Raw genomic sequence first — 14,285 nt, 5'->3', positions numbered from 1 at the left:
TTTGACACAAAATTATGGTGTACCATACTCATGCCACTTCTTGCTAGCCTCGGCTTCGTCTTCCAACGCGACCAACTATATACTCATCGTGCTTCCTGCCTGACGTCCGAGCTGTCATGGTCGGAACCGGCAGTATCATGCAGAAAAGGAGATATATCCAGGCTCCCTGGATTGGCTCCTCTCTCAAGAAGTAATCTCACAATGGCCTTATTCCCTTTCCTCACAGCAGATGAAAGCGCTGTTTTCCCGATTTGATTTTCACAGTTTGGATCGGCTCCCTTGTCAAGTAAAAATCTAGCCATGCCTTCATGCCCTCCTAATACAGCAAACATGAGTGCCGTTTCCCCATATCCACTCCGCTGGTTTATATTGACACCATTGTCAAGCAGTAATTGGACAATTCCTTCGTGTCCGCATTCTGCAGCATAATGCAACGGCGCCCTTTGAGAAGATTTTTTTAAACGGACAGGGTCTGCTCCGTGATCAAGAAGTAGCCTTGCAATGACTCCACGCCCTCTGCTAGTAGCGTATAGTAGTGGTGCCCATCCCTTGTTCTGGACGCAATTTGGATTGGCTCCCTTTTCAGGCAGCAGCCTTACGGTGGCTTCATTCCCAGATCTTGTAGCGTATAGCAGCGGTGTAAATCTATGTCTATCGTGGTAATTCGGATCAGCCACGTGGTCAAGTAGCAGTTTTATGTTGTATTCATTCTCTGGTCTTAAACCTGCAACGTATAGTAATGGTGGCCATATATTTCCTTTTTGATAGTTTGTATCGGCCCCCTTTTGAAGTAGCAGCTGTATTGTGGCCGTATTTTGAAATCCGCAATGCGCAAAGGAGTACTGCAGCCTGTGTTTTCCTGATCACAGCCAGCGTTCTCTGGGACACCGAAGTCGGAGATGATAGGAAGTAGGTCAAAAGCAGAAGCCAAAAATAATGGTGTCGGAGGTGATCCAGAAACATGGTTGAATCTGAGAAGCAGACGGTCCTCCAACTGAAGTGGATTGTCGGATTGCCGCCGCTTCTCGGATATTTGTGTTGCTTTTGCTGACCAAGCTCTGAAAGAAGGTGCCACAAGGCCATCCTCTGCATCACGCGATTGAGAAAAAAAAAAAAAAAAAAAAAAGAGAGAGAGAGAAGAACAAGGCCACGGACTTGTCGTGCTCTTCTCAAAATATCGCCTCGCTTTTGAAAGGTATCTGAGTACTGCAGTATAAACCTCGAGTAATGCTTTTTTTAGTGCAGTCGTTACCTCCCCTTGTCGATCCTCTTTCAAATATATTCGTTCGAATATAGCGTAACGAGAAATCAAATTGGATATATTCTCCAACCCTTCCACCATTGCACCGAACTTGTTGCAGTGCAATGAAGTTAGAAAAAGACTGGAGATGACGCGTAGATATATAGCTAGTAAGTCTCGGATTTACCTGCAGGAGAAAGCGTACACCGATCCACGGGAGCGCTGCGTGGACCGGATCAGACTGGACAACAGCATCCCTGATTCGTTTGAACCGCTCAATCCATGCCATGATCTTTTCAAGTTGATCGTGTATAACAATCACTTTCTCTCCCTTCGTCCACTTCCATTGCTTTCCCATGCATAGTTGCTTCCGGTTATTAACGAGCTTGACTAGGTCTTCTAGAACCCCTCGATGGTCAGAGCGGCCGAAGTAGATGTTTTCCTTGTCTTCGTCGCTCAGCTTCCTCACTGCTTGTTCCCAGATAATCTCTGGTGATCTGTGATTGATGCATCAGCATGGTGAGTTATACTTTTAAAACGAATGAGGACATCTTACGGCGGAATCATGGCTTGCTTCGACGAAGTAGCAAACATGGGCGCAGAGGGAATCTGTTGAATTGTAAGGTACCAATCCCGAGAAACAAATTGGTAGCGTTGCCTTTTTTTTGTTCAATGAAAGCTCAAGAGTGATAGTAGTAGGAGAAGTAGTAATATTCATACCTGATCTAGTTGGCTTATATACACGCCACTATGCAGGAAGGTCCTCGAACTCCGACCCGAAAACATGCTAAATACAGTACCAGGTATAAGCGAGCGTATAGGTGAGATGAGGTGCCCCCCAGTATGCCCAAAACTCAGGAATGACAGTTAGTTGAGATTAGAAGACTTGGGCAAGGCTGACGGCGGCTAAATAGGTAGCTACTCGACCCCGCAGCATAGCAGGACCTCCCTGGTGAACACAGGGCACAGCAAAAGGAGATCAAATGGTAGCATATAATCGATAAAGTTCGAGTTTGGCGAAAGAAGGAAAAAGGTCTTGCTAACTTCTGACTCTTCACACTGGGAGACACAGAATTGACGGTGCTGAGGACACCATGTGTCATGGTACAAGGATCAAATGTGGCAGGAGCAGGTTTTGGTCGCTTCGGAACATCATGCAAATTCTGAGCCTGCATCCAAGACCCTTAAGTGCGCTTTTTGGCGTCATATTGTTCGAACAAAACATTGAGCTTCTTGAGCCTTACTACAGCATCATGAAGTTACGGCCACTCATACTATCTTGAGATGAGATACCAGACGTGGGAGGTTTTCTATTTTCGGACCAGTATGCATCCCAGTACAGCTCCGCCACGGCTCTGGAGCGCACCAACAATTCCTTCTCCCAGTCCTTCCAATCTTACTCGACATTAACACTTCACCCGTTGCACAATCGAGCATTTCCATTTTGACTGACTCCTGGTACGAATCCGAATGCAGATACACTTCCGAGCGACTCACCATGAGCTCGCCTTTCTCTCCATTAATGAACCCAACGAACGCCGATATATACCCTTGACCGATGGACCAGACCTAAATGTCACGACCAACGTCGCATTATCGGAAATTTCCCGCTTACCGTTCGCCAATCGTCCATGCAGGGCCAGGAAATGGGACATATCCGACGTGATAGTACCGATGTGCGACTCGTCATCACTAACAACCCCGACCTAATTCGTGGTAGACGCCGTTACCAGTGACATCTTTTATTGGTGGCCTGGGTATTGGCGCCGTTCAAAGACACTAACAGCTAGCCATTTGGCCAATATGATAATCTCCGCATCTCAGACAAACTTGCTATTTTCCAAAGAAGCAAGCAAAAATAAGTAAATCAACAAAAAAACAAAAAGATCAAGTGTCATCCGCATACACTTACTTCATGGGAAGATAGTAAACGCGCATCGGGGATGGATATTTTGCATTCCATTACACAACCTCCGGGACAAAATTTACTTTTTCCCTTGCGACTCGCCACTTCTGTCTCTGCCAGTGGAGCAAAATGGTCGGGACAACGCTTACACAGATGAGGAGGGCTGTTGTGATACCCGAGCTGGCTGCGATACCGACGTTGTCGAACACAGATGGGAACCTGATAGGTTTAGCAAAACCATGTACATACATACCTTCCATACACGACTATGTGGGTTCGTTTCTTACCAGAATGGACCGATAAAGCCCCAGATCTGACGGACGAACGTCACGAAGACACCGACACTGGCGGACACCTCCGGATGGCAATCGATAGCGTAGGTGATCAAGACAGTTGTAACGACCTGATTGCCGAACGCAGCAATTGTGACGCCAACGAGAGGGGTTATCTCCCAATGGCCTTGCCGCGCCTGCTCAGTGCGGACTAAAAACACAATGATTCCAACTATGGTCAGGAGAAAACCACCGTAGCTGAGCCAGAGCCGGAATTCTGGTTCAGGTCTCGTATGTATTCGTCGCGCACGCCGATTCATCCAATAGTCTGACGATGAGCCGCCTATCTGTTCACCTAATATTGACCCAATAATCACACCAAGGAACTGTAATCCAAGCTGCTGGGTGTTGAGGCCAAACTTTAGCTGAAACAATTGAGGTATCTCCACAGTTACTAAAATGCTACCGAAAAGAAAGACCATGGCATAGGCAATCGAAGGGATAAGAACGGAGGGATGCCTGCCTAGGGCAAGAGGCTGAACGAACTCCCGTAATGTAAGTGGCGTTGGGTCGACACGCCTCACGGATAGATACTCTTGCTTGAAAGTCGAAACATCGTGTTCAATTCCACTTCCAAGGTAGCGCGTCTCGGGACCAAGGAAGATGTATAGAATAAATTGTGCGCCGTTTATCTTTAAAGGACAATGTCAGCTCCGAAAACAATCAGAGGAAGCTAAGACATTACCATGGCTAGTATCAAATAGATCCACCGATAGCCAACATGGTATGTGACAAACCCGAAGATCAAAGGACCGATCGGAACGCCAAGGGTGACCATTACTGTCCAGATGCCCATGTATCGACCTCTCTCTTTCTTGAAAAATGTCTCCGTCACAACGGCACTTCCAATGGCGGCAGCGGGGGAGATAAAGAAGGCCACCAGGGCTCTGCATGCAGCCATAGAGGCATAATCTGGGCTTTTTGCGCAGCCAACGTTACCGACTAGACTACAGATTGTTGATAAGAGGAAGATGGGACGACGCCCGAATCGATTCGATAGGGGTTTCCAGAGTAGAGGGGCACCGCCGAGAATTGCAATCTGGAGAGATGTGAGATAGGTGGCCTGCTGCAGGGTAACTCCAAGGTCTTGAGCAATGTTCTCGTAGGCTGGGATAATAGATCCCGAAGTGAAGGTGGCCATGCACGCGTGGAAGGCGACAAGGACAAGGTTTGAGGTCTTCTGCGACAGAATCAAATAGTTCAGTAATGGTCTTCGAGAAGGGCTTCAACATGAGTCGCAGAGAACCTTCCAAGTTGGCCAGTTGTATGGGTCGGCGTCTCCTAAACCTGGAATAGGATCGAGATCTAGGGTACCGTGCCTCCGGAGAAGGTACTCTCGATGCTGCTGGGAGAGACCAGCTTCCTTATCCGTTTCAACACGAGTAGCATGGGATGCAAGCTCATCTTTCTCAATGGACTCATTATCGTTTCTCGTTCCAATAAGAGCGGGAGAAGATTGCATATTATGCATGGACATCACCAGCGTTATAGCCAATGACTAGGTCTAAATAGAAGTAAAAATAAATAATAGAAAGACGCGCCAGGCGTTGAATGAGACCAATGTATTAATCGCAGAGCATCCAGGCTCCATATATCATTGCAAGAAAATAACCAAAGAATCGAGGGAATTCGGCAAAAGTCCGAAGATAGGTGGACTAAGACTACTTTTTCATTGAGACACATTAGTACGTCTTTATGAACTTGGCACTAGTCCTACACATCTCATGCATCATTACCCCGAGGTCTCCAAGGCCGTGTGGGGAGGCTGTGGGGGATTATGAGCAGAGATCTGCAAAAGACGGCGAGCGACGCGTCTGTCCAAAACAAAAGAGAGACATAATTAGCACCGATGCTCCATAATTGGCGGAATATGCACACGGGACAATACGACGGCTGTCTGGGTTGGCCGTCGCTTGTGGTTTCTTGCGTGCATATTTCTCAATTTAGGGAGTTCTCGGTTAATCCCAGACATTCTCCACAGAAGCCAAGTATAGATGTCTCCATACGAGGATCATTTTTATGCCTTAGAGTATACCTAAAGCACATCTGTTGCCGCCAGATGTCTATCTGGTCCAGGTCTTTGGTGTGGCGAAGGAGCATCGGGACAGAACAGTTGGTAGCACTGCATCAGCAATAGTGGAAATCTGAGCATATATATGAAGCATATATGAATGATAATGCAAATAGCCAAGATATTCAGTACATGGTTATAAAACAAAAATGAGACGTCGGCGATTGTTTTCCGAGAGTCAGGGGAAACTCCGTTACTCGGCCGGGCTTATCGGATATCCGTTCCCCACACGTCTTTATCTCTCCACGCGTCTCCCCACACTTCGCGGTCTCGTCTTCAGCAGTGACAGCGAATCCATCATCACCATGACCGAGACCTCTCTTAATGGCACACGGAAACTAGTGTGCAAGGAATGCCATAAGGCATTTTCTAAGGCGGAACATCTCAGGGTATCAGAAATTCAAGAATTATATCCTGTTTCGATCACTAACATCGGTGCAGAGACATGAACGCAGCCGTAAGAGACAAGTTCTACACGGCGGTTGGTAATTACCAGACCTCCAAGCTGACGATAACATGACTACATCAAGATACGGGATCCAAACCGTTTGTATGCAAGACGTGCAAACGACCCTTTGCCCGCCAAGATGCTCTCACTCGCCATGAAAGGCTGCACACCCGCAGAGAGAGTAACAAGCGTCCTTCTCCGTCCTCAACTCCTACATCTGGACCTGCCACATGTGATACCATTCCATCATGGAACGGTGGTCAGGCTGCTGGGGTGACCACCGCAAGCGTTTCTACAAACGAGCAGACCTGGACAGAGTCAGTGTCAGGGGAGCCTTCCGGTCTTCAAAATGCGACGCCGGCGACAGAGCTGGACTTCGCGCTCATTTGGCCCGATTCTGAAGACCTCTTTCAGAAGATAATGTCATCTGATGCTACAGATCAATGGCAGATACCATTGGGGACGCTTCCCTTTCCGCCCATCATGCAGCAGATGAATAATGTCAACTTCGAATCACCCAGCTCATTCGACGATCGATGCTCATCGATTGGCGCTATCCCTTTGGGTGGAGGGCATCAGGCAGTGCGCGATGTGACGGAGATGGTCACCAGCTCTGTGAGGATTACTGCGATTTATCGTTGTCTGCTCTGAAGCTCATGATATTCTAGTCCTCCAGTGTCACGGCTGCTGTAAAGGCTACTTCTATCACATCTGTTTTCCTGGATGAGTGCCTGCACATGTTCTTCGTCCGCTTTATCCCTACCTTCCCGATTCTGCATCGAGCGACATTCGTCTTTCGGGAGTGCACGCATCCTCTACTGCTTAATGCTATTGCTATCGGGTCCTTATACCTCGGACCCAAGGATTCGATTGCAAAAGTGAGCCGTTCTGGTAATCATGCCGAGATTACGTGTGTCATGCTCACATAAAATTCCAGGGGGAAGCTTTATGGCGTCTCGCCCACACCGCAGTCGCAACTTCTGTAATGAACTACCAGTCCTTCCCCAGGGAGCTTACGGCTGATTCCTCATAGTGGCAAACCCTGATATCGCATCGCGGCCCTTACGATGCCTGTAAAGGAGTGCAGCTTGTCCTAACTGCTCTCCTGGGTCAGGTGTACGGAGCTCTATCAAAGGTACGGAACCTACTCAGCGTTCCATGCCCTTTTACTAACATGGCGTACAGAACAGGGCTATCCGTACTACTAGTCAAATATTCCGTGCTCTCGGATTCTTCTGGGCGAGACATTGCGGCATGTTCGACAGTGAGCCGTATTGCTTGGGCAACCTGCCATCTACGAGTGCTCCTAGTCCAGAAAAGGAGCGTCAATGGAGAATATGGGCATCGAGAGAGATTCAACAGCGTGCACTTCTGGCCTACTACATCCTGGACGGCCTGGTGTCCCAAATGTCAGGGGATAGTACTTCAGTTCGCCATGTTGCTAACCAGCTCAGCCTTCCGAGCAGTGACGCTGCTTTCGACGCCAGCACTGCTGACGAGTGGCTGGTCCACATGCGTTCTCACGTAACAGATCAGCTGTCATTCCGATTCGTTTTCCGTCAGCTTTTCCCTCCGGGAGGCAATCCTCTTCTTTTACATGACCAATTTCCGGCATTTTCGCTCAGAGTAATCCTGGAAGGACTCCAGTCTCTTGTCTCAGATTGCGACGAAGGTGAAGTCGCTGTTGGCGTCCCTACCAGATCGGACGTACGTAGAGCACTGGTTCAAGTGCACGAGAATATTACTGTGAACATTCATCTCTCGAATGCAGAAAGACTGGAGATCCTTCTTCGATGGCATACCATATGCCTCGATACTGTCATAAGTTCGTCTCTACTCTGCGGGTACATATGTTCCAGCTACAACATTTCCAACTATGTTTCCGGAGCCGGAAAGGCTATGAAGTCTGCATTCGACCCAGTCAAGTGGGTGACCACGGAGGATGCCCGCATGGCGCTGCTGCACTCTGTGGCAATCCAGGACATCGTCGAGCAACTACCCAGGGGCCGGGCACATGTAATCCATATGCCAAGCTCGCTGTTCGCAGCGGCAACGGTCTACGTTGTCTTCTCGCTGGCTGGGTTCAATACAGTCAACCTTCCGCGAACTATCGTTTGGCCAGGTGTCCTGTTTCCCAAAGCAGAAACAACGGTAGACCTTGAAGGGCTTAGTACGACTACAGTGGACTCTGAGACCAAACAATATATACGTGGCGAGCGGAGTGCGGCAGGGACTGCGGGGACGACGAGAAATCTACTATATGAGCTTAATTCTATGCAGAAGCTATTCCGCTGCCTATCCTCTCAGTGGGGCATTGCCCACGATATGGAGGATATCGTGGATCAGTGGATCGCTCTGTGCCATTAGAACGATGATCAATTGAATGTCGATCTGGGATCATCATCGTATAGTCCCTACGGGCTCTCTCTGGGGATTATTTCGAGTGACTGGAAATGGAACGATAACTGCGTAACCATGCCGTGACTGGTACGTCTCATGTTCTTGTGGAACTTTTGCTGAAACGAGCGAGGAGTTTGAAAATTCGGTATACCGTTGTGACGGGGGACAACGAGCCAATCCGCTGCCGCGTCGATCTGCCAATAGCGTTGCCAAGACCGGGCGCATGCTTGTTAAGCAGCTTCGTATTTCTCCAACGCATCTAGAATCTATTGATGATAGACGGCCAGATTATCGAGTGCCCACAAAACTATCGAAGGAGCACGGCATATAGTTGTATACAACCATACAGATGGGTGAGACCGGTCCAATTCACAACCCGTCGAGCCCCTCATCCCCTTAAACCCGACCACACGAGCGGATGAATCAGCATATCCCCGTTCTCCGAGGCCGCGAACTAGAAGAATCGGCGTCTCATCACGCCGAACGAGCGAACAGGTGCCTCGGATATGTAGCAGCTGCTGTAAGATGCTGATTCGGCATCAACGATTCCGATGTCGTCCGACTACGTGATTGGATGGATTGCTCTTTTGCTGACGAGCTAGATCTGATAAGAGGTCGGCCGAATGATGATACCTAGTCGTGGCGGTACCGGATAGCTACCTGAACGGTGCATATGCAGATCGTCAAAACATCTTCTTTGCTCATGGCCACGCAAGCGGCGTGAATACGAGATCCCCACAGTGTGGTGGGGGGGCTATCTAATCTGGTAGCTATGTCCGAGGTATATGGAAAATGGCCGACGGTACGTAAGTATATATAGACAGATTGGACGCCCTTCATTTACTCAAGCATTATAGATACAAAGACTACGGCTGTGTCTTGACGAAGTCTTCAGAAAAGACAGGATCAAAAACTTCATCGCTGCCAATTTGTGGTAAACCGTCTGAATTTAACATGGCTACTACAGTGGACATCCCCGCTGCAGAAAAGGCCAACTTCCAGGTCCAAGAGTACCAGGCAAAATGGAAATTCCCGGTGAGTTACCTAACTTGATAGATTGGTCCCTGACATCGGGATCTCTTATTAATTCCCCGTTACTAACATCATAGCAGGACCAAGGCGACCGTCACCTCCAACTGCTCAACTACATCTACACCCTCCCCAACCTCTCCGAACTCAAAGGCAACCCGCAGAAGGTCCTCGCCGCCATCGATGACTTCGCCGAAAACAAGCGCCACCTGATGAACGTCGGCGCCCCCAAGGGCAAATTCGTCACGGACCTCATCGAGGAGGTCAAGCCCGAGACCATAATCGAGCTGGGTGGCTTCGTGGGCTACTCTGCGATCCTGTTCGGCGACGCGCTCCGCCGCGTGGGCGGGAAGCGCTTTCTCAGCCTGGAGCTGAACCCGGAGTTTGCGGCCGTGGCCAACCAACTCGTTGACCTGGCGGGCCTGAGGGACATTGTGAGGTTCGTCGTCGGCCCGAGCAGTCGGTGCCTGCACGAACTTTACACGAGTGGGGAGCTGAAGAAGATCGAGTTGATGTTCCTGGACCACCACAAGCCGTTCTATACGATCGACCTGAAGCTCTGTGAGCATTATGGGTTGATCCAGCCTGGTACCGTGCTGGCTGCGGATAATGTGATCATCCCCGGGGCGCCGGAGTACCTCGAGTATGTGCGCAGTGATGTTCAGAAGAAGCGTGAGATGGCGAAGAAGCACGAGAAGGATCCGGAGCTGGAATTTGATTTCCCGGGGAACCCGAATCTTGTGTACGAGAGCAAGCCTTACTACGAGGTGGGGTCCCTTGGAAAACAGGTAAGTCTAGATGCCTTCTAAGCAGGATCACAATAGGGAAACGTTGCTAATCCGAGCCATAGGATGCTGTTGAGATCACCCGGTGCGTTGGCGAAGAGAAGGCTTGATCTCACCGTATGTACGGTACATTCCATGCGTACAGTGCCGGCCATATGTCGATCGGTGGTGTAACGGTTGAGGTTTACGAATGCTTTATGTGTATGCAAGTTACCATCTCTGTATAGAATAGAGATAGAGTCTCGATATAAATCCATCTGATATGCATTTTAAATGGTGCTCTGTAAGTAACTTGTGTTCGAGACCCCGTAGGCGTGTTAACCCCGCCGGAGAAATACCACAACGGCGCAAGCCTCCTCCGCGTTTCTCCCCGCTACCCCATCTGTCTATTCGGCATATCTCACGCCGCTGACATGAATTCGTCCCGCATCAGCTACACCTCTGGCCAATGGTTCTCCGTCCTTGAGTCCAGGCCTGGTAACGGTGCAAATGCCAACTGCAACCCTAATAGCTAAATGAGGGCCACGCGGAGAATCCCACATGGTTTCCCCAGATGAATTTCGAAGCGGCGATCCGCCGGCCATTCGGGGATTATAAAAGGGAGTGCACAACCCCTCGACTTCGAGCACGATCTCAGACCCTGAAAATTGGTGCTACGGGCTATCAACCGTTGTTTATGCAGCATTTTGGGTTCGCCCATCATGAAGTTACCAACATTCCCCAAGATCTACAACACCTACTTCGTCGCCATCATAGCGACGGTGGGCGGGATGCTCTTCGGCTTCGACATCTCGTCCATGTCAGCCATCATCGGCACCGATCAGTACCTCGACTTCTTCGAGAACCCGCACGGGGTCCGCCAGGGCGCCATCGGTTCCGCTCTCGCGGCAGGCTCCGTGGTCGGCTCGATCATAGCGGGCCCGGTCTCCGACAGGATCGGCCGTCGGGACTCGATCATGTTTGCGTGCCTGTGGTGGCTCGCGGGGACGGCGATCCAGGCTGGCGTGAGTGGGTTTGGCACGCTCATGGCTGGGAGAGTGCTTAATGGCGTCTGCGTCGGTATCACGTCGAGCCAGGTGCCGGTGTATCTGGCGGAGATTGCGAAGAAGGAGAAGCGCGGTTCGATCATCGTCATTCAGCAGTTGGCTATTGAATGGGGTATCTTCATCATGTTCTTTATCGGATATGGCTGCTCGTTTATACCCGGTCCGGCGTCGTTCCGTACCGCTTGGGGATTGCAGTTTGTGCCCTGCGTGCTCTTGATGCTGGGTCTGCCATTTCTTCCTCGATCTCCACGCTGGCTGGCCAAGGTGGATCGCTCAGAGGAAGCCATTACGACTCTTGCCAGGATCCAGGCCGGGGGCGATGTCAACGATCCTCTGGTCGTTGCGGAATGGGAGGAGATTACTACTGTGCTGGCGGCCGAACGCTCAGCAGCCCCAGGGTGGCGCAAGTTCGTGTATAACGGGATGTGGCGCCGGACCCTGACAGGCTTCACAGTCCAGGCCTGGCAGCAACTGAGCGGTGCAAATGTCATGACATATTACGTTGTATATGTCTTCCAGATGGCGGAGTATGCTAGCCCCCCCAGACATGCTACTCGAAGCCGTGACGTCTAATGATGTGTACAGTCTCAAGGGCAACATTCTCCTAGTCTCATCCGGAATCCAATATGCCCTCTTCATCATCTTCACATCGGTCATCTTCTTCTACATCGACAAGACTACTCGCCGGGGCCTGCTCATGCACGGCGCACTGGGGATGGCAGTCTGCCACTTCGTCGTGGGCGGAGTCTTGTCCTCGGGCGAGTACGTGCCGGAAGGCGTCGACAGCAACCTGAACGTGCTTATTCGCGTGCAAGGCTCCAAGGCGCACACGGTCATTGCCTTTTCCTATCTGCTGATTATCGTCTACGCCTTGACTCTTGCGCCGGTGGCATGGGTCTACGCTGCAGAGGTGTGGTCACTCGAGACGCGAGCAACTGGAATGGTAGTATCCCATGTTTTCCTACCCAGTGGCATCCAGACTGACGATCATCTCACAGGGCATCGCCGCCGTCGGGAACTGGCTGTTCAACTTCGCGCTGGGCCTCTTCGTCCCCCCAGGCTTTGCCAACATCACATGGAAGCTGTTCATCGTCTTTGGCGTCCTGTGCGTGGGCGCCGCCGTCCAGGTCTTCTTTACGTGAGTGGCCTTGAACCATATCCACACATATCCCTTTGCTTTGGCATTTCTAACCGACGTAAACACTTTCAGATACCCCGAAACCTGCGGCAAGACGATCGAAGAGATCGAGGAGATGTTCGGCAAGGGCGGCCCGTGGCCGTGGGAGACCAAGCCCGGCCACTCCAAACTGGACGCGCTCATCGAGGAGGCAAGGGAGAAGCATCTGGAGGTCAAGGACGTCGGAATCGGCGCGACTCATCATGAGGAGGTTCCGGCTGAGTCTACGCATGGAAAGAGCGAGACTGTGTAGAGTATGTGGTTTTAGCCCGAGTAGATTATACATTGTACATCGGATAGCATATTAGCAGCTTATCCTGCGAGAAAGAAGAGTTGTTGCATTGGCTTCACAGAGTAATAAACCATCAGAGGATCTCCAGATTGCATACCTCGATGGGGGACAGGAACGCACTTTCCATAAATGGAAGTTAGTCAAGTCGTCCACTTATGGAAGGTGCAGCTACCTCGTCACTTTTATAAATAAATCCCTTCGCCCACCCACCAAACTTCTCATGTTACAACCTACGCTGAGAAGTTGTCGAGATTAAGAATGACAACGATATTCAGGACCTGTCGCCGATTGAAAGACCTTGATGGTTCGTTTGTTCTCATAGCTTTATTTATTTTAGTAGCACGCATCCTCGAGACTACTTGGATTTTCTGCTGGAGACGCGTTTACTACAGTTGGAGTTGTGAATCCGGACCATCAACAGCACTTGAACAGCTTTTTCTATTCTCCGGAATGCAGCAGTCTGCAATAAAGATACCTACCTATCTAAGGTACGTGACACATAATCCCGGAGTTCTGAAGATTCGAGCCCATCGGCAGGTACCTAGGTCGGTGCTTCGGGATAATTTTCCCCGAGCGCGACGCGGGATGCGATGGGACGGGACGGGAGAGATCCATAGGGAGGTTAGGTTCTCCCCGCACTGCCGTCCTGGAGTTCGTATATGCCTTAGGCGACTATTCTGCATTCCTAACTGGAGAAATAGAAGAGTTGTGTTCGTGTGGCGGTGTGCGTTTATGCTCTGACAATGGATCACTCCCCAAGAGTCTTGAAGTGCAAGGTGGCTTCCAATTATGACAAAGAACTTCCATTCTACCGGTTTCAGACTGAGTCATGTTGGATGTCTGAAGACTGGGACACTTGTTTATACCAGGTTCTTCCCTGCTCGGGTGAGTGTGGAGTGCATATGCCTCAGACTTGGAATTGGAATTATTACTCCGTATTAAGGGTTCTTTGACAAAGCAGCAGACGCAGGGATCTCTGAAAAGTTAAACCTTAACTTTTTGATCCCTGATCCCTGTCGACACGTGATTTATTTATCGTATTAGCTGCAGTGCAAGCTAGGGGTTTGTTGAGACGAGAGAGCGGGATCAGCACGTCAAAATCATAGCAGCTCACTGACGGCACCGTCACCGCTATATTCACATGCATATCTGATCTTTTAGCCGAAACCCAGTTTCCGAGGTGCTTCTGTATGCCGGTGAATAGAATCGTCCGCGTGGCAGACGGCTTTCTAGTATCTGCTTGTGTTGAGGGAAACCTGTTGAACCATTCCTAGCAGCGTTTACTCGATGCTTTACGTGTCGTTTGATGTGGCGGGCTGCAGATTGTCTGCTTTCATTGGCCGTGTTTAAGCCGCATCAAGGCTTTCTTGATCCCAGGATCGGATCCCCTGATTGACTCCTTGAATTCTGGGAGCTTTGCAGGAGCCGCACAGCGACGGCAGCTTGGCGATCTGCATTCCGATCAATCGTGCGCAGATCGCGGCAAGGACTGCGCCCCGTAAGGAGCCGCGGATACGGGTCCTGGCGCTGCCAATGAGTTAGCAATTTCAGAGATATCA

At 50.2% G+C, this 14,285-nt stretch overlaps 4 protein-coding genes across 4 annotated transcripts; 3 read left to right on the top strand and 1 right to left on the bottom strand.

The window, feature by feature from the left end:
- Positions 1–12: 12 nt before the first annotated feature.
- Positions 13–4,940, bottom strand: VTN00DRAFT_3111 (uncharacterized protein; the record flags this gene model as incomplete). The annotated part of the gene is made up of 7 exons (XM_069429393.1): positions 13–75; positions 1,446–1,737; positions 1,797–1,849; positions 3,296–3,365; positions 3,434–4,110; positions 4,164–4,658; positions 4,725–4,940. 7 exons carry the CDS (start codon positions 4,938–4,940, stop codon positions 13–15), a joined length of 1,866 nt encoding a protein of 621 aa, XP_069283104.1.
- Positions 4,941–5,698: 758 nt separating this feature from the next.
- Positions 5,699–8,364, top strand: VTN00DRAFT_3110 (uncharacterized protein; the record flags this gene model as incomplete). Its single annotated transcript, XM_069429392.1, has 7 exons — positions 5,699–5,938; positions 5,991–6,006; positions 6,080–6,612; positions 6,666–6,875; positions 6,935–6,979; positions 7,031–7,132; positions 7,183–8,364. 7 exons carry the CDS (start codon positions 5,699–5,701, stop codon positions 8,362–8,364), a joined length of 2,328 nt encoding a protein of 775 aa, XP_069283103.1.
- A 987-nt stretch (positions 8,365–9,351) lies between these two features.
- VTN00DRAFT_3109 (uncharacterized protein) lies at positions 9,352–10,321 on the top strand (the record flags this gene model as incomplete). Its single annotated transcript, XM_069429390.1, has 3 exons — positions 9,352–9,432; positions 9,510–10,214; positions 10,277–10,321. The coding sequence occupies 3 exons, from the start codon at positions 9,352–9,354 to the stop codon at positions 10,319–10,321; spliced, it is 831 nt and encodes a 276-aa protein (XP_069283102.1).
- A 591-nt stretch (positions 10,322–10,912) lies between these two features.
- VTN00DRAFT_3108 (uncharacterized protein) lies at positions 10,913–12,687 on the top strand (the record flags this gene model as incomplete). Its single annotated transcript, XM_069429389.1, has 4 exons — positions 10,913–11,784; positions 11,843–12,200; positions 12,256–12,395; positions 12,468–12,687. The coding sequence occupies 4 exons, from the start codon at positions 10,913–10,915 to the stop codon at positions 12,685–12,687; spliced, it is 1,590 nt and encodes a 529-aa protein (XP_069283101.1).
- Positions 12,688–14,285: the final 1,598 nt, after the last annotated feature.

The sequence above is a fragment of the Thermoascus crustaceus genome (genome assembly GCF_041956765.1).
Source record: "Thermoascus crustaceus strain CBS 181.67 unplaced genomic scaffold VTN00scaffold_12, whole genome shotgun sequence".
In the NCBI taxonomy this organism is placed as follows: domain Eukaryota; kingdom Fungi; phylum Ascomycota; class Eurotiomycetes; order Eurotiales; family Thermoascaceae; genus Thermoascus; species Thermoascus crustaceus.
This window is presented reverse-complemented; position numbering and strand designations above follow the sequence as displayed.